This window comes from Papio anubis, chromosome 2 (assembly GCF_008728515.1).
Source record: "Papio anubis isolate 15944 chromosome 2, Panubis1.0, whole genome shotgun sequence".
NCBI lineage: Eukaryota > Metazoa > Chordata > Mammalia > Primates > Cercopithecidae > Papio > Papio anubis.
Genome location: NC_044977.1, coordinates 184,824,425 through 184,851,692, shown reverse-complemented (window position 1 = coordinate 184,851,692; position 27,268 = coordinate 184,824,425). Strand labels below are relative to the sequence as shown.

The 27,268-nt window shown below is 38.6% G+C and overlaps 1 protein-coding gene and 1 long non-coding RNA gene across 17 annotated transcripts in view; one reads left to right on the top strand and one right to left on the bottom strand.

The window, feature by feature from the left end:
- Positions 1-27,268, bottom strand: part of LPP (LIM domain containing preferred translocation partner in lipoma) — a 735,767-nt gene that overhangs the window by 110,921 nt on the left and 597,578 nt on the right. For all 16 annotated transcript variants that reach the window (XM_021933886.2, XM_031662904.1, XM_031662912.1 and 13 more), the window contains one exon: positions 22,833-23,002. In XM_021933886.2, the coding sequence (XP_021789578.2) occupies positions 22,833-23,002 (170 nt within the window). The remainder of the gene's footprint in view (positions 1-22,832; positions 23,003-27,268) is intronic.
- Positions 2,697-27,268, top strand: part of LOC116273665 — a 37,698-nt gene continuing 13,126 nt past the window's right edge. Inside the window, exons 1-2 of the long non-coding RNA XR_004181987.1 lie at positions 2,697-2,770; positions 6,444-6,558. This is a non-coding gene — a long non-coding RNA (uncharacterized LOC116273665). The remainder of the gene's footprint in view (positions 2,771-6,443; positions 6,559-27,268) is intronic.

The following is a 27,268-nucleotide window of genomic DNA, read 5'->3' as shown; positions in this document are numbered from 1 at the left end:
CAGAGACACATGGAGACCAACTGGCATTTGATGATCAGATGGGCACTAAGGGACAGAAAGGATGGGCACAAACTTGAGAGCAGAAGCTGAAAGAGTTTCTTCCGGCAGCTTTCATTTTCACTATGAAGAATGAAGCCAGGCATCCCTTGAGAAGAAAAGAGTAGGGATGCGAGAGAGAAGTCACAGTAGAGAATGTCTGAAACAGTTGAGAGCAGGGTGTAAGAATGTAGGCTGTGGGTGGGGTCAAGACCCAGGTCAAGGCTGGTCACAACTTATAATGACATGATCATGCCTGGCTGTGTGTTTTTTTATCCAGCAGCATTCAGCTGTTTTGGCAAGCAAAAGACACGTGGCTGGGTTCAGCTGGATCAGAATATTGCTAGGAGGGTATAACAGGAGAGAGAGGCTAGGAATTGTATTCATGATCTATTTGACAGAGAAGGCATGACATGACAGGTATCTTCAGGGTAAATCTCGATAGTCACAGTTAGCATTTATTACACATACATTAGGAGGCAGATGCTACACTAGGCACTTAAACCACATAAACTCATTTAATATTCCTGTTAATTCAACATGGTAAGTACTCCCTTTTACTAACCTCCTTTTATAGATGAAAAACCTTTGCTTTAGAGAATTAAAGAACCTTGGTCCCTTTCACAATGTAGGAAGTAGCAGGCTCTGGGTTCAAATTGATATCTCTTCAATTCAAAGGTTCTGTATATTGCTTTTCAGCTTCTAGGTACATGATGTCTGAGGTAAGTGGCAAGGATGGTCCTAGAAGTGACGAGATACTGAGTTTTGATTTTTGGATTTGATATTTCCTGATGTGAATTTGCGATTGTAGATAAAGTCTAATTCCCTTTAGTTGAAAAAAGTATTAACTGGTATTACAACATTATTTCCATCTAAGGCAAATGAATAACGACGATACTCTTTCAAGAAGACAGGATATACTGTGGGCCTTGGTACAAGAACATTGGAAGATCCATGTACAAAGATGTCCTTTTTCTGTGTTTCACCTGTGATATGGTTTGGCTGTGTTTCCACCCCAATCTCATCTTGAATTGTAGTTCCCATAATTCCTACGTGAAGTAGAAGGGACCCAGTGGGAGGTAATTGAATCATGAGGGGTGAGAGGTTTTTTTTTTTTTTTAGACGGAGTCTCGCTCTGTCACCCAGGCTGGAGTGCAGTGGCATGATCTCGGCTCAGTGCAACCTCTGCCTCCCAGGTTCAAACGATTCTCCTGCCTCAGCCTCCTGAGTAGCTGGGACTACAGGCGTCTGCCACCACGCCCGGCTAATTTTTTTGTATTTTTTTTTTTTCAGTAGAGATGGGGTTTCACACTGTTAGCCAGGATGGTCTCGATCTCCTGACCTCATGATCCACCCACCTCGGCCTCCCAAAGTGCTGGGATTACAGGTGTGAGCGACTGAGCCCAGCCAGGGGGTGATAGTTTTATAAGGGGCTTTTCCCTTTTTGCTTGTCTCTCATTCTCTCTCCTGCCACCCTGTGAAGAGGTGCCTTCCAATATGATTGTAAGTTTCCTGAGGCTTCCCCAGCCATGTGGAACTGTGAGTCAATTAAACCTCTTTTCTTTATAAATTACCCAGTATCAGGTATTTCTTCCTCACAGTGTGAAAACGGACCAATACAAACTTCATGCTGGAAAGACCAGTATAAATCATTTTCTCCACTCCCATTCCTTGACAAAAGTACTGTCCATAGCATCTCTGAAGAGTGGTCATCCAGTCTCTTTCCTTCCAGTCACAAAATGCTAGAGATCGCTCATGTGTCCACCTTCCTTTTAACTAAAGGTTAAGTCCCACATATGGCACTAGCCGCTGTTCCAAACATAATTTTATTTGACATTCACAAAACCCCTATAAATACTATTATAGCTGCTTTACATAATGAATAAACTGGAAACCCTCTTTATTTCTCCTGGTGAGTTCTGCCCAGTGAACACACATAACACCAGTCTGACTTCCCTTTCACCCCAAACCCTCAGTGCTGTCAGTCTGAATCCAGTAGCGCCTTTTGGCACCAGATTTGTGCTCTTAGCACAACTTGATGAGGAGATTGCTCAATCTCCTGTGAAAGTGTGATCCATTGCCTAACAGCTGAAAGTGTCTCCTCCATTACTGGAATCAGCTGCCCAGCACTGGGATTACTGGAAAGAGCTGTTGTGATGGGAACACTTGATCACATATGTAAATTTTCTGGCGTCTTCTGAAAGGGACAGTGGGCTGCATCTGATAAAGACATGGATCCAGAAACAGTGTAATGAGAATGAGAATGGCGGGGCGGGATTCTGAGGTGGGATGTTTGGAGCAATGGTCTTGAGGTCAGGAAAGTAGAAAGGAGGAACTTTTTCACTAGAAGGGAGAAACAAGGAGAGGAAGTGGACTTTTACTAACATTCCAGACTGAGTATAAACCTGGGGAGCATGTCCAGCTGGCTGGAGAACCTGGTAGAGAACAGGAGCCCTGAGCTTGAGTTCCTTCCCCAACTCCACAGATGATTCCTTTGGGAACGTCACCCTCTTTACCGAAGCCTCATTTCTCCCACTTGTGCTTATGAATTTGGATACAACGTGTGCCGCCTCCGTTACTGGAATCAGCTGCCCATTGATGGGAAGCCTTAAAGGAATTCCATTTGCTGCTTCAATTCTGACCTCACAGACATCATTATAGAATCATTTTGGATACTCAAGAGATTACAATGCTCCAAAAAATTGCTGTTCTCAGAGCTCCTGGAAACACAAAGGTTTGATTTCAGTGTTACTAAGAGTCCTTTAATCTGATTAACCGATTATTTGTATATAGTTTGGAAGAAGGGGAAGTTCTGATTTCTGTATCTTGTCAGAACTCTCCCTTCTTCCAAACTATTTATAAGTCAGTCCTATCCAGGCAGAAAACAAGAAGTGGCAGGAAGCTAACTGACGTATAGGTGCTCTAGTCTAAATGACAAGGTTTAGAGCCACACAGCCTTACATTCCAGTCATCTGACCAGCTCTGTGTTCCTGGGTAACTCCCTTAAGCCCTCTGTGCCTTCATTTCCTCATACACACACACACACACATATTTAATAAGAAAGAAGAAATCTGTTCATTAGGCTGAAATTTGGGTTGGAAATGGAAGAAGGAACTAGAAGTTAGCCAACACAGAAGATTCAGATGGACTTGAGAATTTTCTTCAAATACTTAAAAGGCTGCCAAGTGGAAGATGTATCAGCTGTCTTCTCTATGGACCAATGAAAACATGCTGTAAGGAAATAGACTTCTGTCCAAAAAGTAACTTTTTAACCTTTAGAGATTTCAACACAAGGAAAAGCTGCCTTGAGAGCTAGTAAATTTCCCATCATTGGAATTACACTTATTTAAAAAGAAAAAAAAAATGGTTCATCCATTGCAAAATCACTTTGCAAACCCCATTGCAAAAAAAAAAAAGTATTTTTGAAAAATGAGTAAATAGCCTTCTGTTTGTATCTTTTGTAAATTGCTCACGCGGTTACTTGGCACAAAATGAAAGCAGACCTCCATATTCCAAGACCGACCCATAGAAAGGGAACCAAATGGCACGTGTGATGAGTTTGAAGGGCCTTTGTATGTACTGTTCAGTGAGCCTCTGCCATCCTCAGATCTGTGTGTCAGCCCTGCACTGATGCACGTCCCTTCCTGATTTTCTACTGTCAATTGTACTACATGAAATAATCCATGGTCCACAACATCCACTTTACAGTTCGGTTTTACTTACTGAAGAAATATGTCTGCAACACCCCTATCTCTCAAGCACATTATCATCAGGTACTTTTTCAGAGGGGAGGTGGCAAATTACTCCAAACTGCAAGAATTTCTATAAGTACACTAACATTCCTTAGTTTTTAAAGGGCATCTTTTTTTTTTTTTTCTTTTAAGTTGTCATTTGAATTCAAACTCTTTGGAAAACATGCATAATAATCTTAATGATCCCATTGACTAGTTTAAATTCAAATTGTGAAGCATTTGAAATACCATGCTGGCAGCACTTTCCATAAATTACTCTCAAATTCAATAGATCGCTACACACACAAACACACACACTTTTATAAGTATCACACTCAAAAATCTTTAAATTACAGTTTCTCATTGCTTGTCCCATTTATATTGTTATTTGGTGGATAAACTAGAGCTGTTGTGTCTGCTTACAAATTTCTGTATTATTTTTCAAAAAAATAATTTAGTAGCAGTCATAAATTTTTATATCTCCTCAGGGTAAATAGAACTTTGTTGCAGGGTTCCTGGCTTTGGTGTGAGTATGTGTTTGTTTGTATGTGCACATGGGTGGTTGGCAAATCAAGCCTGATTTTCTCATTTGCCTAAAATTCACTCTGTACACTGGCATTTTTAGGGAATTTCCTCACTTACCTCCTGATTTACTAGGTACACTAGCAATTTTAGGAAATGCTGCAAGACTGAACCAAAAAAGATACTTTCTGCTAGAAAGCCTATTTACCTACGATCTTTATAATGAGATCCTATCTACAGCAGTTTTGGATCAATTACACCTCCAGAATGTAATGATTAAAGGAAAGAAATATCTTTTAGACCTATGAGAGAAAAGACCCTATTTTCACTGTATTCCTAGTATCTTTCAGAAGTAAAATTTGTTCACAAAGCTTGCCAGCAAAATTTCAGCAACCAGGAACTGTATATAAATGAGCTGGGAAATATTCCATTTGTAATATAAGACCAAAATAAAGCAATACAGAATGCAGGCATCCTGCAGCAGAATTCCAAGCTTGTGCAATTCACAAATTTAATCATAACTTCCCTATGAGAAAAAAAAAATTTCTCCATTATTTTGAAAACATGGGTGTTCTTTGCTACTGAACTGTACCTGAAATTCATCTTCTTCCAGTGGAAAACAGTTGGAATATTTGATTCCACTTGAAACATCAATGAAATAGTAAAAATAAGATACTTGGAAATAATGGGGATTTTTGAGGCTGATTAAAAACTATTTTGGTGTGTTAACAGCCCTTATTTAAAGTTACAATTCATTGACTTCGGAAAAGGACAATCTGTACAAGCACAACTCTCTAAATTGCAAATCATAGTTGAGTACTAGCTGGCTAAAATAGAATATCATTACGGTTTTAAGTAAGTTCATATTTAGAAACTATCTTACTAAAAAGATATTTATTTTACTTAAGAATGATTTCTGAAAGGCTAACTCAAATGTATAAATAAAAATCTATTATATCCAAGGGCCAACAGAAAATCTCTCCAGTGTTCTGGATGTCAGAGAGAAAAAATCACCAGTATCATCATCAACAAATATTAACAGAATGCCAGTGGAGTGTGAGGACTGTGCAAGGAGCCTCGGGGGATGCAGAGAGACAAAAGACATGCCAAGACACTCATAATCTATGTGAAAAGACAGGACCCTGACATGCTTAGATAAACAGTAGCAAAATTAGCCCCTCAATCTTTTGCTACCCTGTCCATCCAATCTCCAAAGACAGTGCATCGACCCATTATGGCACTTAGAATAATTCCCATTTATCTGTTTGGCTTTCTATCTCATTCAGGCAGTGAGTTTCCCAGATACTGATGATTCTCTCTTTTGCAATTTCATACCCCCAATGCCCACTACAATATTTGAAATACAGATGATGCTCAGTAAATATTTATTGGATGGATTTCAATGACTGAAGGCTATTTAGGCAGGCAACTTAGATGCAGAAGTTAAAACAAACAAACAAACAAAAAAAACCCTAGATGCATAGTTAGAAAACAGATGTCAGAACCCTGTTTTAGTCTCTTGGCTATATGGGCTACCTTCTCTGGGCCTCAGTTCTCTCATATCTAATCTAGAAATAACACTTGCCTTGTAGGATTATTGTGAACATCAAATGAAAAACAACTATAAAAGTATTCTGGGTACACGCATTTAAGTATAAGGTATTATTATGCTAAATGATTGGTACAGGTGGTAAATGCTAAAGGATGTGTAATTAACATAGCTGGAAAGCAGGTACATAATTAAGTGAAGTTGCTTAATACCATCCAATGGTAACTCAGGGATTGGGAGTTGTTATTCTTTCCTGAAAATGTCTGATCATTCTGTCCCATGTGAATGTACCATAAATATCAAATAATAAACTGATTGTTATATGATTTAGGAAATTCACATGGCTCCTTTTTTATCTAGAAAACTACCGTCTTACAGGGTTCCAGTTGACTCATCTGCAAAAAGAGGAGCTTGGGTTGGAGAATCTTCAGTTTCTTCCAGTTTAAATGGCAGGAGAATTGACTTCCACTCAATTCTACCAGTCAAATGAACTCAAACTGGCCAGCAGTACTTAGTGCTTCTTTCATAGCTTTTAAGGATCCACCTTATCAGAATAGGAGAGGCAGCACTAACGTGGCTTTTCCATTGGCTGTGTTTTCTTGTAGCTTCAAAACAAAGGAATTTTGGCCTTTATATTGAATTCCATTAAGATGCCATCAGAGGACGATGACGAGTCTAAGACTATTTGATACTTTTGGAAAAAAGCCTGTTATCTTGAAGGTATTTTTTACCTCTCCCAACCCCAAATTTTCTGCAGAATAATGCACATATAATGAATGCTCAACAAATCCTTATTGAACAAGAGGCTGATTTCTTTTCGTTTGATCCTAGCAGCTATAATAGAATTCAACATAAAAAAATGTTTAGAGATTGGAACTGTTCTCTTTCATTCTTTCCCCCTTATCCATTCCTACTCCACTTTCAAGGCTTTGCTCAAATGCTGTATCCTCTGGGAGGTCTTTCTCGATGCCGATCCCCTCCTCAGGCCACCGCAGGATGCGGCACGGCCTTTCCTCTGAGCTCTCACAATTGCCCGAATCTCTCACAGATAAGTTGAATTACTTTGCCTTGTGTTATATTTGTTCATATGTCTGACACTTCTCATTCACCTCAGGGCTCCACGAGAGCACGAACTAGTCTCACACTGCATTGTATCCCCCATAACACTGAGCACAGTCCTTTGCACACAGAAGGTGCTCATTCAATGTCTCTTACCACTGGCAAATAATTCACTTTTCAGTTAAAAATATTCAAGGGACATGTGTTTAAACACTCACTTTCCCCAAGGAAGTGGAGACAGTCATCTCCTCCCTTTCCTAAATTCCCCTTTATAGGAACTCAGAAACACCCTCGAGAAAAATCTGACAGCACAATTTCACAAAAACAATCTTCTTCATTTTCTTTTACTTTGAACTTAATTAACGGTAATGCTTAACCTGTCACTGCTTAATTACATTGGCAAGTTGGTGGGGTTTATCGATCTGTGCATGAGGAGTTAATTCCAGAAGAGACTTTGACAAAAAGCACTTTATGGGAGAACATATCGTTATTTCAGCAGCTTTGCTGGAGTAACCTGCAGACACTGCCCAGCCAGACTCAGGCCAGTTTGGCTTCCTGCCACTTGTGCCAATTTCCTAATGATCTAATAGGAATGTATAATAACCCTCTAAAAAAACAAGTCTTCCTCCCTTTTTCTCTGGTCTTAAAAATGAGACGACATCTAGCAGGTTAAATGTATCCTTAAAGGAAAATGCACCCGAGTTGTACAATGTCTTCAACAGTAATAGGGCCCTACTGAATGTCTAGCAAAATTGTTTAAAGCCAACACAGCGCTCAATAAACCTTTGTTATATAACTAAACATGGGCTGGGCATGGTGCCTCACATCTGTAATCCCAGCACTTTGGGAGGCTGAGGCAGGCCGATCACGAGGTCAGGAGATCCAGACCATCCAGGCCAACATGGTGAAACCCCATCTATACTGAAAACACAAAAATTAGCTGGGCGGGTGGTGCATGCCTGTAATCCCAGCTACTGAGGAGGCTGAGGCAGGAGAATCGCTTGAACCTAGGAGGTGGGGGCTGCAGTGAGCCGAGATTGCACCACTACACTTCAGCCTGGGCGACACAGCGAGACTCTGTCTCAAAAACAAAAACAAAAAACAAAAAACAAAAACTAAGCATGTCGTTTCTATATACCTGGAAGCATAGGCTATTCTGATCTGCATTCCATCAATCAGTGCCAATTATACATTGACAGATCTATAGCCAAAAGGCCTAATTTATTGGTATGGACTAAACTGATGCTCTTTATAAATTTATATGTTGAAGCCTTAATCCCAAAGTGATAGTATGTGTAGATGGGGCCTTGAGAATTAAGCTTAGATGAGGTCACAAGGATGGGGCCCTCATGGTGGTACTAGTGACCTTATAAGAAAAGACACTTAGCGGGCTTGCTCCCTCCCCACACACACCATGTAAGGACACAGTGAGAATGTGGCTATCTGCAAGGCAGGAAGACAGTCCTCAGCAGAACCCCACTGTGCTAACACCCTGATCTCGCACTTCCAGCCTCAATCTATAAGAACAGAAATCTCTGTTATTTAAGGTGCTCAGTCCATGTATTTTTGTTATGGTGGTCCAGGCTGTATAATATATTCATTTTTAAAAAAATGTACTAAATACTCCCCGAAGTGAGAGGTATTGCTTTGGGTGCTATTTTCAGAAATGTGGAGTAAGATTTGGAGGTAGATAGGGGAAAAAAGACACAAAGAACAACAGGAAAAAAAAAATGAGCTTGCTCCTAAGGAGCTCATAGTCTATGTATTTGGGGGTGACATTATCTACCAGTATAAAGCAGAAATGGTAAAAGGTAAAAACAAAGGCAAAGATTAAACCAAGACATAGGTGAAAGCTCTGGAAGTACGGTAGGAAGTGCTTATCTTCAGATGGAAGGGTATAGGAAAGAAATCTCAAAACAGGTGTAACCAAACTGGGCAGACCAGAGAGATGTAACAATAAGACTTGCTGACTTTAAAAAGAAAAAAAAGAAAGTCCTGTCTGATGACAGGACATCTGTTGGCATAAATTTATTTAAGAGCAAGGTAGAAGCTAACATTCAGAGTCCAGGAGCTCAAAGTTCTATTTTAATCCTACACAAATTCCTTCTTTTCCAAACCCCCTGGTTTTCTAAGCTTTGATTTGGTTAAATTGTAAAAGGGAATAATATCAGTCTCCACTTGTCTATTGGGGGTGAAAAATGAATGAATATGTGGCACTAGGAGAAAGTAAGATCTATCGTGTGACACATTGGGACAGGTCTCTTCCTCCCTGAAGACTTTCTTGTTGGATTCCTCCTTTTCCCCCCAAATCCTCCTATACCCCCTTCCACTAGTTCTTTCCTGAGGCCCCAACACATTTAGCACATTCCATTTTGTGGAGAAAATATGTGTACATGTGTTATGCTAAATAAACAGGATTTATTTAGATTATTGGCTTAAACTAGCATAAAATTATAGACATTCATTTTTAAAGGAATATATTTTAGAAGGTTCAATTTTATTTTTACTAACACATCTCACGAGCTTTATTAATATAAATTGCATCAAATATCTTTTAATACTATTAAAGAATGTGTAAAGTAAAAGTAACTTCTGAGGAAGATGTTTAATATCTTTTCCAAAATGACAGATATAATTAAAAAGTCATCACAGATGTGTGTTTGTGATTTTAAGGTTGCTTAAATAGTCCTCAGTGCAGCCATCCAATTGCAACATTCCAAGCAAGGCGTTCCTTGCTCTTGTCATCTTATTTCCTCATACTATAAATGTAGGAGACTGAATTTTAAAAAATATAAATATATATATATTCTTTGAAGACCTACATAATACCAGGCCCTTGTCATTGTGAAGTATTCAAAAAAAGCACCTGTCTTGCTATAATGATGATGTCAGCCTTGGCTGGCATCCCCTTACTCTGCAGGGACAAAAGCAAAAAAAAGATCCAGGCAGTAGACTTTATTTATTCATTTCCTTATTTTAAGTAAGCCCTGGCTGTGGGAAGGAATTACCGTGTCCCATTCAAAGTCATGGGAATAACAGAGAACTTCCACTCAAACTCTTTGGCAATTTTCGTGAGCGAGTCTGTGTGTTTGACCTTGAGTGCAGAAGCTCTTATGAGCATTCTACGGCCGGAAGCTAGACAGCTGGCTTCACTCTCACATCCTTCCCTTCAATCTTTGACATTTACATTTCAGCAATGACTCTGTTCATAGTCTCTCAGAGCCAAGTTCTCCTCCTTCCTTCTTATATATACATAGTCTCAGGTCCTAGGTGCACCAAGGGGCAAGCAAAGGGTATATGAGTCAATGACTGTGGGGAGACACAGTGCTAGGGTGACACAGGTCCCCTCAAGTCCCCCTCACTATCGGAGCAGCAATAGGTTCACCTATTATGATAAACACTGCAGAAAAGACAAAGACGAATTAAAGGTGACCTCCCCCTATCCCACACGGTCTTCAAGGGGTTCCTATCAGTAGAGGACTGTGTCAAGGATGCCAGTGACTTTATAATACCAGTTGTGGTGAGAATCAATTCTACGAGAGATGTGGAAATGAAAACCTTGCATGTTCAGAAAAGGTTACAGCTAGTTGGTTAAGCTCCAGGAAAGCATTTTAAGGTTGGTTGATAACGACTGTTAAAGGATGGAGATGGGAAAAGGCAGAAGGCAGGCAACCAATGGCATAGACAGAGAAACCTCAGATACCAATGTCCAGGAGAAGAGTCCTCACCTTGGGTAAGTGTTGTAAATGGAATGTGTAGGAGAGCTGATGGGAGATAAGAATGGAAACATATTTTGGGGCCAATTTTTGCATGAGCTTGACTGGAAGTACAGACCAGTGGATTTCAAACTTGACTGTGCATAAAAATTTACCCCCCAACTCCCTGCTGTCCCAGGAGCCTTGCAAAAGAGGCAAAGTTCCTGTCTCCCTGTGCAGAAATTCTGGGGAGGAGTCCAGAACTTTACTTTTTAATGAGGAGTTCACAGTGATTCCAAAGCAGGTGACCTCTGACACATTTTGAGAAAACTAAGCTTCTAGAGTCTCATGACTTGCCATCTCTTAGACTCCATAAGTTCTCAAACCAAGTGGTGTGCAGGTAATATTCTGAGCCTGAAATGCTGACTTACAGTTGTCCTTTGGTGATTCAAGTTAGGCAAAATTCTCCCTTGCAGATTTTTATGTGTCTAACTGGGCCTAAGCCCTGGTACAGTTATTTACTACTCGAAGCCCCCACACTGATTTTTGTTCAGCCCTGTCCTCTCCGTTTCACCCTATAACCACGTGAGGTAAGAAACAGTACTTTCATCCAAGTGCCTCTTTCTTTCTTTCTCTTTCTTTTCTTTTCTTTCTTTCCCTTCCTCTCCTTCCTTCCTTTCTCTCTTTCTTCTTTTTTTTTTTTTTTTTTTTTTGAGATGGTGTTTCACTCTGTCGCCCAGGCTGGAGTGCAGTGGCGCAATCCCAGCTCACTGCAACCTCCGCCTCCCGGGTTCAAGTTATTCTCCTGCCTCAGCCTCCTGAGTAGCTGGGATTACAGGCATATGCCGCCACACTCAGCTAATTTTTGTATTTTTAGTAGAGATGGGGTTTCACTATATTAGCCAGGCTGGTCTCGAACTCCTGACCTCAGTTGATCTGCCCTCCTCGGCCTCCCAACGTGCTAGGATCACAGGCATGAGCTACTGTGCCCAGCCTTTTTTTATTTTATTTTATTTTAGTTTTTTTGATAAGATGACAAATGAATTTATTCCTTTTATGAATTATTAGTGACATCTACAATATTATTAGTGAATTCCATAATGTTATAATACATAATGTGAATTCTATAATAGAATTAGTGAATTCTACAATATTATGATAGATGGTACAAATGAATGCAGATCCATCTGGGCAAAATAAACTACAAAGGAGGGAAAGATGTAACACTCAATGCCTGCATGGCATGATCCTGGAGCTGACCACGCTAACGTTTTCAAACTGTTTTACAAAGTCAGATGTGAGAACATATAACAAACTGGTTTCCTCTTATTGTTTGTTTTCATTCTAAGTGTGAGGAAACTGAAGCTAAAAGAAAAGGGAAGAATGCAGAATTAGCAGCTGACTGAGTGTGAACCAGGTCTGACTTTAAATTCTGTATTCTTTCTTTAAAATCATTGACTGCCTCATACCAGCCCTACTACATGAAAGGCGCTCATACCTAGAATCTTTGAACTTATTTTCAGGTTTATTTTTAAGATTAACTTTATGGCCTGATCACACAGACACACCCTCTCTTCTCTGCCACTGTCCAGTTTCTTCTAATAGAGAATATAAGGTTACAAACATTTCTTTCTCCTGAGAATACAGAGTAGTTTAGGAGGCCGTACTAACAGGGAGTCCATGCTACAGCTGGGTAATTATCATTCCTTTATCCATTAAGAATTATGGCTGGGCGTGGTGGCTCACCCCTGTAATCCCAGCACTTTGGGAGGCTGAGGCAGGCGGATCACGAGGTCAGGAGATTGAGACCACCTTGCTAACACTGTGAAACCCTGCCTCTGCTAAAAATACAAAAATTAGCCAGGAGTGGTGGTGGGTGCCTGTAGTCCCAGCTACTCGGGAGGCTGAGGCAGGAGAATGGTGTGAACCCGGGAGGCGGAGCTTGCAGTGAGTCGAGATCGCGCCACTGCACTCCAGCCTGGGCCACAAAGAAAGACCCCGTCTCAAAAAAAAAAAAAAAAAAAAAGGCATTATAAGATAACTATGAAAGAAAATGAGGAATAGGTTCCTATTTTCTTTCCATCCTTTTATCTCTAAAGGAGGAAGTTTACTGAACCACTGCCAACAATTCACTCAGCCTAATGAAGTGTATAAGTAATGGGATTAAATAATCTTAAACCATTATTACAGTAGCCTGATGCTGACATTCATCCAAACTCTGGCAAACATTGAGTGGTGAGTTCATGCTTGACTTAAACAAACTAGGGCAGCGGGAAGGTTCTAGAATAAAGTTTCAGAGGCATTTAACCTGGAAATCTGAGACTCTTCATTCTGGTTAGGGTGAAAGCAAACGCTGTCCTATTTTTACACTCGCCAACCAAAACCTTACTAATCCCAACATTTTCTAGGGATGTCTCTCTGGACCTGTAGCCACAAATGTTTAAATCCTTCATGTCAGTCCCAAAGAAAGTAGTTCTTTGAAGGCTTCATGAAGACTCACGGTTTCTAGTCCCACCTCTGCCGTTAATAAATCGTATATGCTCAGGCAAAACACTCAGCTTTCTTGGGATTTAGCTTTCTCAGCTATGAAATGGCATTACTGAATTTCTAAGGTTCCTACTGGCCCTTAAAAAGCATTCTAATTCTATGACAACAGCAGTTAATATGGTTTGGAACAGGAACTGGGAAGAAAGGGTTACGTTCAGCTAGGCCTCTTTGTTGTTCTGGGCAATCCACTTACAGGTCTGTGCCTCTCTTTCCTTTCCAAGTAAGGGCTGCCTTGGAACCTGCAAGGATGTGGTGAGCAGTAACTAAGATGAGCAGCGGGCTGGGGGATATTTGGTTGAAAGGGCTAAATAAATACCATTAGCAAAGGAGAGTGTAGTAACTATTCATTGCCCCACTGAAAACATTGTTGTATAATAAAGGGTGATAATATGAATGTCTGTTGAAATGAGAGAGGCTTTCCAAAGCATACTCAATCCCCAAAATATACATTTTGCTCATGAGTTAATTATCCATGGAAAACTTTTTTAGCATTCCTCACTTAGATCATTTATACTTTTTAAAGTTTTACCTAGATATTTTATATTTTTTATTGCTTCTCTATGAGGATACTTTTCTGTTATATTTTATAAACCTAAAATTGTCATTTTTATTTTGTCAGCTTACTAAACTTTCATTATTCCAATATTAAAAATTTTTCAGATTCCCTAGAAGCATAATCACATCATTCGTAAATGACTGTATATACATACAGTCTTAAGATGTTGAGTGGAAAAATCTCCCACTAATACAAATAATATAATGCCATGTATTTAAAATTAAGAAATACTATGTGCTCACAACACTACATATGGTTTAAAGAAATACATGAACATGATAAAAAACAAATTTAGAATAGTGGCTCTCTCTGGGGGAACATGATCATGGAATAGAACCCAAGGGATTTCTACTGAAGTTTTAATGTTTTATTTCTTAAATTGGATAACAGGTACATGGACCTTTATCATTCATTATGCTTCATATCTTTATATATATTAGGAATGATGCATAATAAATCAAAATATGTAAATACTACTTAGAGTTTATTTTGCATTATTGCCATTGTTTTTGTTTTTAAATAAGAACGTATGAAAAATTTTATTAAACGCCCTTTTAATGAAAAGCATCTATGGAGATTACTAGTTTTTTTAAATTTTTATATATCAATATAGCAAATTATGGTAAAAGATTCCTAATTATTCTAGCACTGGCACTGAATATGGAATAACTGGAATGTTTTGTTATGTGGTATTCAATTTGCTAATATTTCACTTAGGATTTCTGCATTTATGAAAGTTAGATTATCACAGAATTGTCTTCTGGGGGTAACCTAAGTTAGGTATTACTATTGGGAGCATGCTAGCTTTATAAAATGATTTGGTAAGCTTCTCGTTTTTTGCTAGGCTCTTAAAGTTGAAATAGCACAGAAATCATTTGTTCTTTGGAGATCTGAAAACTTTTATTAGTGAAATTTTTCTGGCTCTTTTGCAAGTAATAGTTTCACATTCTATCTGTATTTATGAGTTTATTCAAGCTTCTTTCACCTGTATTTTAGATTTGCATAGAACATAATCTCTCATATAAAATTTTAAGTGCAATAATTTTAAAATGTCATCTGTATCTATGCTGAGTGTCTTTTTCATTCCTAATTTTTTTGCAGTTTTTGTTTCTTTCTTGATTATCTTAACCCAATGTTTATTTCACTGCTCTTTTCAAAATATCATCCCCAGATCTAAATGTTCTAGTATTTTTCAACTTATCAACAATGTTTTATTTTAATGGATTTCTTTAAGATTGATTTTCTTGTCCTGTTCTAGTTTTTTGAGTCAATACATATGCTCTGTTTCCTGTTGCAATTAATAAGACTAGTATTACTTGGCATTCTATGCTGGCTGCATCCCATTCTCATTGCTATGCAGTGTTAGCATCATCACTACTTTCTAAGATTCTTTAACCCAAGAGTGTGCTTATGTATTTATTCATTTCTTGTTTTACTATATGGCTACATGTAACTCTGCCTGCCACAGTAGGAACTGTCTACAATTTCCTATTAGACTTTGATATAATAAATGTTTTTCTAAATCTTCCATGCAGTTTTAGACAGAAGATAGAAACTCTTTGTTTGCATAGATCAATGTACATAGATTAAATCAATGTTATCAATCATATTATTTAACTCCATTTTATGATTTGTCAAAGACTAAAAGGAATATGTTAAGGTTTTATAAAGAATTATGTTTTCACCGTTCTTATCTCTTACTTCATCAGTATTTTTAAATTATACATTTCAATATAATGATACTTAATGAAGGAAAGCTCAGGGCTATTCTTCACCAGGAACTGTGATATTTATCAAAAAGTAATGTTCTTCAGACTGCTTGATAGTTTTGTACTGAATTGTACTTTGTCTTCTGTGAATACTGTAGTTAGTAGGTAATTAATATTATCTTATTTTGGTCTGAATTTACTACTACATCTTTGCCCCTTTATTTTTTAACCAGGAGTTTTTTTACTTCATTGCTTTTCACTGTTTTATTCACTATGCATCTCCTGTGCACATTATTTTGATTAGGTTATTTGTCTGTTGGAAAATTTCCTTGAATGAACCTTCAGAAAGGATATGTAGGTGACATATATTCTTTTTCAATGGTTCAAGAATATTTAAAAGAGACTGTAAAGAAGGCAAAGTTTGATATACTGTTATGTAACAAAAGCAAGGTACTAACCAATAGTTAAGGTATGATCTCATTGTGTGTGTGTGTATGTGTGCACGTGCGTATGTGTGTCTGTAACCACATGTATACAGATGTGTGATTGCATTTATATACACACTTCCATACCCACAGGTAAACATAATAGAAAAGAAGTGCATGATACAATGTGAACTATTATATTGAGAGAAGAGAATTACATACCTGTCTTCTATTTGCTAATTTTTCTCTAATGGGCATACACTAATGAAAAACTTAGGATTTTAAAAAAGAATTACCACCATAGGAAAGTGGTAACCTAGCAACAGCAAACGGGATTTCCAATGTTTTCTGTTAGATGTAGAGATAGCCGGACTTGGGAATCAGAGGGCTAGGGTCAAGTATTAGCTCTGACACTCGTATTCCATGGAACTGAGCAAGCTGACACTTTCTAAGATTCAGTTTATTGCTACTGGAAAGGAAGGCAAAAATAACTGTAACTATTTCCTAGGATCATTAGAGGGTAATATGATAAAATAAAAGTGCTTCGTAAAAGTTAAAGCACTGAGCAAATGTTAATGTCAATGTCAGTTGTTATACATATTTTTAACCATTTTTTTTTTTTTTCCTCTTAAGGCCTCAAATGCTCAAGAAAATACAAGGGCTTATGGTTTTTCATCAGTAGAAGTTTAGCATTTCAGGTTCTGTAATACTGGAAAGCATGAGTCAGGTGGTTATCAATTAAAATTTTTGGGGAAAAGGCTATAATGATACCTGATTTTAAATCTGAGTAGTTGGAGGCTGTCAGTATCTTCACGTGGAAAGTTGAACATGGGCCAGGCGCGGTGGCTCACGCCTGTAGTCCCAGTGCTTTGGGAGGCCAAGGCCGTGGATCACTTGAGGTCAGGAGTTTGAGACCAGCCTGGCCAACATGGTTAAACCCCATCTCTACGAAAAAATACAAAAATCAGCCGGGCGTGGTGGTGGGCGCCTGTAATCCCAGCTACTCAGGAGGCTAAGGCAGGAGAATTGCTTGAATCCAGGAGGTAGAGGTTGCAGTGAGTCGAGAACGTGCCACCGCACTACAGCCTGGGCGACAGAGAGAGACCTTGTCTCAAAAAAAAAAAAAAAAAGAAAAGAAAGTTGAACATTAAGTTGCATGTTGCGCGTGGTGGTGCAAGCCTGTAGTCCTAGCTACTTGGGGACTGAGGCAGGAAGATCATTTTAGCCCAGGAGTTCGAGTTCAGCCTGGGCAACAACAGCAAGATCACATCTCAAAAAATACAAAAAATAAAATAAAATAAAATAAATACATAAAAACTTAGTTGCTGAATGTTAGCACACATGTTAGCATGGGCCAAGCAATAAAGTACAAATTATAAAAGCTGTTCATAGTCTCTGTTTTGTCATTTACTTTGAAAACATCAGAACCACATTTGTAAAATGAGACTAATCGTCTCCCCATTATCTATTTCACAAGGGCTCTGCTAGGCCTGACAGCATGCAGTCACAGATGCTTGGTAGCATTAGAAAATGGAAGGGGCTGTATGAATGGAAGAGATAACTATTCCCAGTGGGTAACATGCTTAACCTCTCAAGAGAGTGCTTGACACATTTTCCTCTTTCTTGAACCATTTTTCTTCTTCCTGGGAGAGTTCTGGTGAAACGATGATATAACATCAAGAAGAAAGTGTGTGTGTGTGTGTGTGTGTGTGTATGTGTGTGTGTGTGTTGTGTGAGAGAGAAAGAGAGACAAGAGGCACAGACAAACACTCCTCGGAGGTGAGAGAGCAGAGGTAGGCAATTAGAAAAAAAGGAAGAAAGTTCATGTGGATTTTTCAGGTTTAGTCCAAACTCTTGCTTCCTTTCCCAACATCCACATAAAGCACTGGCCATAAGTGCTTTTAAAACATTTTATTAAGAGGAATGGAGTATATAAAAGAATAGCTTTCCTGCAGAGGTACAAAAACTACCTCTTAATGCAAGCTGAAAAGTTAGAATGTTTTAACTGTAGCCATTTGGTGACATAAGGGAGCAAAAGGCTGCTAGTGTGTTGGTCACTAATGCGCCAAGTTTCAGGTACCTTGAAGTGTTTAGTCTCCTGTGGAGTTGGCCTCCTATTTCCAGAGGCCCTTTAATCATTTGGATTTCAACTCTAGTGAAAATGTCTGTACCACCTTCTGCAGTCAGAGAGTTAGGACCTGGATTCCATCCACTGTGAGTGAAAACACTGGTTTAGGGGAGGATCCTTGGCTGCCACTTTGTAAACAGACTTTTGCTGAGAATTTTGGATGCACTTTGTCCCTAGGCCCAGACTCCTTGGTAATGCTAGAAATAAAACAGCAATTCTTTTTCTAAAACTATACTTATGTGTAAGGCTATCTCTTTATGTGCAGAAGGGTACATAAGCAGGAGGCATTGTTGCTGCCCTTCATAGTCACACCAACATAAAAAATCTTCTTAAGCAAAGCATGAACCTCTTCTTCTAATATGTGTCTTTATATTCCTTCCATGACATTTATTTATTTCAGTAGTTCCATAGCAACTACAGCCAAGAAATTGCCCCAGATTTACAGGGTTTCTATATTGTATCACATTATACTAAATGGAAAAAAAAAATGATAAAAATTCTATTAATCAGATTAAGCACGTATATTAATATATGTAAATAATTTCATGTATACAAAATATCGCAACTGCTTATTCCTTATCTTTGAAGACCTGGAAGAAATTAATATCTCCCTTTCATAAATGAGGACACCGATACTCAGGAGCTAAATGATTTACCCAAGGTCACACCAGGAGAGCTAGAATTAGGATAAATACATTCTATTTATATCACTTCCCAACAAAGTTTTAGTGATCTTTATTTTAATCTGTTTACATATTCAAATATATAAGAATACCCAAAACTAGGCTTTCAAGAGACATATCACCAAAGAAGAGAAGCATCTCATTGATTTTGCTAATAATTACAGAAACCTAAAATAACTATGACATAATGTGCTTATTACACTCGTTCAAAAAATATAAATAAACTTCTCCCATAGGGGATAGATTGCATTTTAACATATAGTTTCATTATTGTTGATGGTTCTATAAGTTAGAAAAATATTTCTAAAGAAATCTAGCAAGGTAACACAAAAGTCTTCCAGATTAAATTTGATTTGGTAATACAAATCAAAGAATTTATGCTAAGGATGTAATTCAAAATAAAAAATAAAGTTTTTATTAACTATAGGCATGTTATTTACAATTCTAAAAGATTGCAAAACACACAATATCTTTTGACTGGCAAATGGTTTTAAAATGAAGTGTGTAATCTAAATGTAAAACTAAACAGATAAAAAATTAAAAATGAATACTAACAATGCAAAACTATATGAACATTTGTATTAGGTTAATAAATAAAAAATGGAAAACAAAATATGTAAAATGATTAAAGAGAATTACAATGCTATACTGAATCAGACTGTTTAATCATACCTACTTAAGCATGAGGATTAAGAACAAACTCAATAAACCACGGGAAAATATTAAAAATCATTGAACCAAAGCTGAAGACATTGCTGGTGCATTTTCCCTCAAAATCATGTAAATATTTCATTTTAATAGGATCTTAAGTTGATCAACAACCAATTTAGGCAGAAGTAAATTTAATTTATACTAGACTGGTCTCATTCCTGAACTCAGAGTATCAAACATGGTGGTCCTTATACAAAAATAATTAAGCCACCATCTTGAATATTCTCATTCCATCAATTAAAAAAAAAAAGACACACTGACTGATAGCCAAGGATTAGGTTTGCTCTGGTTTGTATGGAATACCTTTTAGACATTAGTTTTCAACAGTGTAACCAAAGGCAATTTTGCTGGATCACATAGAAAATGCCTCCAGTTCTAAGGCCTTTGGTTCCAAGAGAGATGCACAGTTCTAGGATCCTCCTTAATGCAAACTGTCTTCAAAGCAAACTTGTTTTATTTCATTTGCCCAGTTTCCTCAACCTCCATACACTTCTAGTATGCAGCCTATTGGACTTATAAAAGTTCAGAAGAAATTAAAGTTCTGATACATCCATCTGAGGGCTTGAGGGCTGTGCTAAACTCGAATCAATATTGAACAAGGGTCTTTGAGTAAAGCTTAACTGAATTCTGATAAGAATTAAATTACATTTTAGAGTCACCACAAATAGATCTCATTAAAGAAAAACCTTGATTAAATGTTCTTATGAGGAAAATAAGTAAAAAAAAAAGGTTAGAATTTCCATTATTTGAATTCATCCAGCTCTTCCAAGTATGTAATTAAACCTCTCCCAGATAGTTTTCCTTGTCATAAGCATAGTATAGTAACAACAAACCAAAGAAGAAGGGGCTGGCGTCCTACAGAGTCACAGAGACCCATCCTATGCCTGGAATGGAGATAGAAACTTGAACCCACACACTACAGAAACCTATTATTTAGTCAGATTAGACCTTCTCCAGTTTTGTTACACACTCAGAAAAGCAAGCAAACATGTAAAAATGGGAAGAGTATGTCTGAGAGGTTATAATAATTTCCTAAAGCCCAGTGAATTTCACCACACATGTAAGGTTCCCACATTCAGAAATATTAAACAGGTCCAGAAACTTCATTAAAGTTAATCCCAGAATAACATTTATTCTACTACTTTCCCTGAAGAGGCCCAGTGTGCTTTACAAGGATTGTCTCATTTCTTCTTCATGAGCCTTTGGGGAAAATAACTGCCATCGTCCCCATTATATAGATGAGGCAACTAATAGTTAGAAAGAATAAATAACTTTCCCAAGGAGAAGAAGCATTAAGTGATGGAACCAAATTCAAACTCATGTTCTTCCCACCCTGTTACATTGTTTCCCAATACTGTCTATACGATTTCTAGCTAACAAGGGTTGAAACAAAACAACCGAAGAAGGCTGCCACAGTAGCATCATTAAAGTAGCAAAAATCAACCATGGAGTCAAAAAGGGATAAAAAATAGACACAAGAGCTATAAAATAACACAGCAGTATGTATTTACTTGGTGTAAGGACAATCCTGGGTGCCTCTACACACTCTGCCAACATCACTACCTTAGGGCTCATGGCAATAAATAACTTCATAGACGTGGTCCCAAGCCATTGCGAATGACACCCGGTTTAGTCTGTTTCAAGAGGCAAGGAAGTATGTAATGCCTTTCTTTTTTCAATACAGATTTCAAAGGGTGATATTTGAAATATTCTGATATTCTAAAGAGGTAAGCTTTTGTTTACTAGACTTCCCCTTGTGCATAATTGCTCCTTCTAGATCAATAGTACATTACTGTACTGTTGTGTACTGTTATGAACCTGCTCTGTCCTCCGCTGAATGTGTAGAATCTCCTAGAAGAAAGGTTCTTCTGTACTGTTTTATAGATTGTGCCTTCCACTCCAAACATCCTGAGTCATGTTCCTTTTATACTTGCATGTGAGATGAGAGTCAGAGCACTGACCTCAAAGCCAGCGACTGGGTTCTACTGTTCCTTTCTGCAAGAGCTTAGACTATGAGACTCAACCTCCTTAGTTGATTAACGGAAAATCCTCACCATGCCAATCTTGCAGAGGATAGGGGTGGCTGTATGTAGGAAAACGAAAACCACGTAGCATCTGCAAAGAATCTAAGACTGTGGAGTGTGAATAACGGAATGCAGCCTTGGTTCTGACACTAATGATAGGTCATACGAAGTCGCTTTCCTCCTCTCCATGTCTTGGCATTCTCATTGCTAAAGAGGGTAATTACGCAAACGATTTTAAGATTTTTTTTCCCAATTCTACCACTGTATGGCTCTACATGTGTTTAAGTTACCTTTGGAAAGAAATGATGTTACATGTGTTTAAGTTACCTTTGGAAAGAAAATGAAATAAAATTGAACCTAAGACAGATGCAAAGCCACATTTAATCCTACAAAGTCTTAATCTTGACGAACTTCCAGATCTGTGCTACAGACCCCAAGGTTACAATGAGTTAGAGCTGCCAAGTTATAGGAAAATACCAACCAGGCCCAAAAAGTCTTCAATAAATGTGAACCTTGTAAAGCCAAGTATGACTCCCAATACCTTGGTGAAGAAACCAAGGTTTCTTTTATGTTGAAATCCCTGGGCACTGATGGACAAACCATGACTGTTTTGTGGGTTTACATAACAAACAAATAAAAACACTACTTTTCCCATCAACATGTGTTAAACAAAGATTAAAATCATGCTGAAGGATAGCAAAGAAACTTACACTAGATGAAAAAAGCCTGTGTTCATTCATCAAATTATTCTAACAGAGAATAGTTTAATAGGTAGATTAAGTAAGGAGCATTGCAAAAACTCTAAGGTAACATGACTGAGAATTTTTTAGTTACCCAGGGATATTATTAAAATATAGTTTTGTGTTCTGTAATAAAAGAAAACAATGATTAGCTCAGTCAGCATTATTGTTCATTTCTCTCTAAGGTGCTTTATAAAAAACAGTTCCCCTGTTTACATCATTGCACCTGTTGGATAAGAGGGGGAAGAAACATTTTGGTAGATAAAAAGTGACTCAAAGGGCCCAGTATTCCGGAAGAGAACTGACAAGTCCAGAGATTCTGTAAAGTTTCCCTGAAAATACTGGGCACTTCAAATGTAGGGTGAGATCTTATAAGAGGTGTGAGTCAGCTACTTGGAAAGCTTTCTGATGCTTCAAGAAAGAAAATTTTAGCTTGTACATACATGCTTAAAAGCCACAGGCTAATGATCTTCCCAGCAGACCAGTAACTGAAGGGCAGTCCCACGCTAATACACCTTTCTGATCGCATATGAATGGGGGATGTGTAGAAAAAAATTACAATATGCTAATTTACGCACGCACGCACACACACACCACACACATTTTGAAATCTAGGAAGAAGTAAAGATCTGATGGCTATATTCCATGTGGAGTGACTGCCATTCAGCCACAGAAGACATCTTTGCAAAGCATTTGAGGAACAAATCTGGAACTTACAATGTAGCAGGGCTCGCAGTATGCTTTCTTTTCCACAGCATAGAATGGCTGCCCTCGGAGCTTGTTGTTGCAGATGATGCAGGTAAAACAATCCACGTGGAAGACCTGATCCATGGCAGTGCATCCTGTACCTTCCCCAACTACGTTTTCTCCACACCGAGCACAGCGGCCTGGAAAAAAAAAGGGGTTTGATAAGAACACACCAGGGAGCACTTCAGTCCTGCTAAAGCCAAAGTGGAGGAGAGAGCAGGTTCACAACACCAGTGGCAACAGAACCACCACACCTGCCGTCATTACCCCAGTACTATTACCCCATTACCCCAGCAAGATGACCAGTACAGCCACCCCATCCTCTGCAAGATTGGCATGGTGGGGATTTTCCATTAAGCAGCTGAGGAGGTTGAGTCTCATAGTCTAAGTTCTTGCAGAAAGGAACAGTAGAACCCAGTCACTGGCTTTGAGGTCAGTGCTCTGACTCTCATCTCACATGCAAGTATAAAAGGAACATGACTCAGGATGTTTGGAGTGGAAGGCACAATCTATAAAACAGTACAGAAGAGCCTTTCTTCTTGGGGATTCTACACATTCAGTTAGAATATAGGATAACTGGGTCCAAACTCAAATTTTAGGTCCTTTTACAAAAGCCCTGATTGTAAAACCTCTGCAGCCAGCCCTCTGTGACAGGCAGATCACGAGGCAGTCCTTTAATTTCTAGATCGCTTTGAAGGCTAAAAGTTTCTTTCTCCTATCGAGCCATAATGCTTCCTTATTCTAACTGCTTACCCCATGGTTCTAGTTCTGTCTTCTGAGACCTTATCTCTCTCTTGGACTTGACACCCTTTAACACATCAAAATTCAGTGAACATTGCTTCCAAGTCTGTTATTCCTTTGAACATCCACACATCCTGCAATAGTTTCATATACTGTAGGGTTTTGAGTCTCTCAGGGCCACGGTTCTCGTTGTTCATGCAATGAGTATTCTGCAAAGCTCCAGCATTCTTAAATTGATTAATGTGGCATCTGGCCTACATATGGACATCAGGTTTCAGTTTTTAAAATCTGTCGTAAGCTTTAAATAATAACAATAAAATATAAATTCAGACAAATATTTATATCAGTGAGAGGCATTATGCTGGTTGGCATCCATATCTCTATCTGCCTCCATCATGGGAATCTTGACCCAGACGTCAGGTCCACATCTAGTTTCCTTTCCTAGTCTTTGTTTCTACTAAGTTAAAAAAAGTTCTATCTAATAGTTATAGAACACTGGGAATGTCAGTCAGAAGCTGTAGGCTTTGATAGATAAGGTATAGCAAATGCAGTGCTTCACATACATCAGATGTTTTTCTAGGGGCTTTAGATATAATAATTCATTCCATATTCACAACGATGTATAGGCAGGTACTGTTATTATGCCTATTTTACAGATGAGGAAACTGAGTCACACAAATGGTTAACTAACTTCCAGCCTAAGCAGTCTAACTTCAGCATCTATGCTCTTAACCACTATGCTATAGTGCCTATTCCCAGTTGTGTGCATCAGGATTAACACAGATCTGACGTGAGGGAGCATTACGGAGAGACTTGTCACCGAAGACTGCTTTCAGCAGTCCATCACATTGGATTGACAGCCATTTCACACTCAAACATGGGAGGGCTAGATGTTTCAACCTGAGAGAAAACAAGGTAAATTTATTTCTAATTCTCTCCAGTTGTATTTGGCTCTGAAAAGTATTTCTTTATATCCTGTTGTGAGATTTGAATGCGACTTTAAATATAACCCAAAGTATACACTTTAAGTTTTTTTTTTTTTTCCCTAAGGAATAAGAAATATGAAGGCTGGGTGTGGTGGCTCATGCCTGCAATCCCAGCACTTTGGGAGGCTGAGGTGGGCGGATCACCTGAGGTGAGGAGTTCAAGACCAGCCTGGTCAACATGGTGAAATCCCGTCTCTATGAAAAATACAAAAACTAGCTGGCCATGGTGGTGCGTGCCTGTAACCACAGCTACTCAGGAGGCTGAGGCAGGAGAATCGCTTGAACCTGGGAGGCAGTGCAGTGAGCCGAGATGGCACCACTGCACTTCAGCCTGGGGGACAGAGTGAGACTCTGTCTCAAAAAAAAAAAAAAAAAAAAAAAAAACAAAAAAGAAAAGAAAAGAAAGAAAAAAAAAGAAATATGAAGTGCTGGAAAAAGAGTTAAAGTATTGGAAACTAAGCTGTCACCACTACAGTTGATATCATTATAAAGTCTTGATACCACAGTCTTGACATTTGATGAAAAAATTTTGTATAGTATTTGTTTGTGGCAGACTGTAAAAGTTTTTATCCAAGACTGAACTTGTACCGGTTTTTATTATGAGATAACATTTTGGACTTTCCTGCCAACAGTAACATAACTATTTCATATGGCACTATTTTTGTAATTATTCTGAAGAGGAAAAAAACCAAAACCACACACACACAAAACTGTGCTATGTTTGAAAATTGTGCTTAAATTCTAACAGCTTCATGCCACCTTTTGACAACATTTCATTGCAGAAAACGAATTAGGGATTAGGAGTAAATGGATTAACAATCCATATGATTATTAAAAGCATATTAGATTCCTGTGAAAGCTGTAATTTTACATTTCACATTCGTTAAATGCAGGCAGGTCAACAAAATCCTTTTTCTACATTACTCTTTCCTTTTCTAGGTGTCCAGCAGATCCACTACATAGTACATGAGGGGCTATCAGGGATCTGTGGACCACACTTCCCCCCCTCCCCAAAAGCAGTTCTCATTAAATATTAAACTATTGGTAATGGCAGTCTACTAAGCAGCTGAAGTAGCAATTTTGATTCAGACTATGATGCCCAAAGTGTAATACCTGGAATCCGAGAACCCGCGCCTACATGGTTTATGGAGAGTTTGATAGCTACCCATGAGGATCTGGGAGCAAACTTCAATCACTGATTTAGAGGGAATGGCCAGAGCAAAGCCTTAAAGGTCAGGCTAAAAAGATAAGCTTTGAAATGGTCCATCTATTCAACCTCAAGTATCTACTCTTGCCCACAACTATGTTCTGCTTCTGTGTGATATACAAAAATGAATTCAGCGATGTCAGTGCCTCTCCCAGTCAAGACAACCTACATGCAATAGTCACATGACAAAGCATGTCACACGTCTTAGAAGCAAGTGCTACGGAATGTGGAAGGAAAACCGCATTCACCGGGGCTCAGGAAAGGTTTTGTGGAGAAAGAAGCATTTGAACCCAACCTTCAAGGTTGGAATTTTGACAGGTAGGGGTGGAAGACGGAAACACATTCTAGTTTTCCCTCACAGAGAGAATGGGTGACTATGGCTTGGATACCAAAACAATGCAGTGGCTCTGTGATGGCATGACATGGTTTTGCCTTCTCAGCTATGAAAACAGATGGACTGTCTTCCTAAGGAATGATCTATTTTATGCTTTGGAGAATATTCCTCCAGAGTGGGTCAGCCTAATATGCTGGACCCAGACATAGCTAGTTCTGCTGCCTCTCATTATTTTTTCTATTCTTGGTATACACTGGGGACACCAGCCTTGAGGGCGACCAGTCTGGCACCTTTAAATCACAAGTACAGAAAAAGAGCAAAGAACAAAAAATAAAAATAGCCCCACACATTAGCAGGACAGAAAAGGTACCCAAATCTTTCCTTTTCACATGAACAAACATTTACAAACTATGTCCTTTAGGGAGAGATTCAGAATGGAGAGAAAGTTACTCAAGCATAGTGTATGCTTGCCTCTAGAAGGACTTACATCACACATTATTAAAAGCACACCACAATCTTAACGCCCATCTTTTAGACAAGTATCTCGGCACTTTTAAACATGAGAAACCAGGAGAATAGTACCGAACTTCAAGGCATTGGAGCACAAAGGAAACACAGTCGATTAGCTCAGGCTAGGGCTGGTGTGAAGAGCTGGTCGGCAATGCTGAGCACAGTCAATCAAAAGATCCTATGACAGAGGGTCGGCAGCCTGTGGGGAACTTTGTCAGTGAATTAAGATTTCCAAACAAAACAAAAAAGGGTGTTTATATATTATTACTTATTTTATATATTGCTTTGTACTGACTCTAGATTCAGCCATCAATTCTTATCCTTCACCTCCGCTCTCCCATCTACAGCAACCTCAGCAGTGTCTTGGAAATGCCTGCTTTCCACCACACGCCTACTACCCAATCACGCTTCCTTTCAAGGGCTATTGCAATGGCTTCCTGATTGTTCTGATATCTCTGATTTACTTCCTCTTACCAACAGAGAGGCTTTACAGAAGTCTTAGTAATGGAGCTAATCTGAAGAGTTAGAATGTTAACAAGTCATTTTTATGAACGGCATGGGTGAAGAGTGGCATTCCAGGCAAATCTACAGGTTGAACAAGGGAAGTAGAATAGTGTGATATGGATTT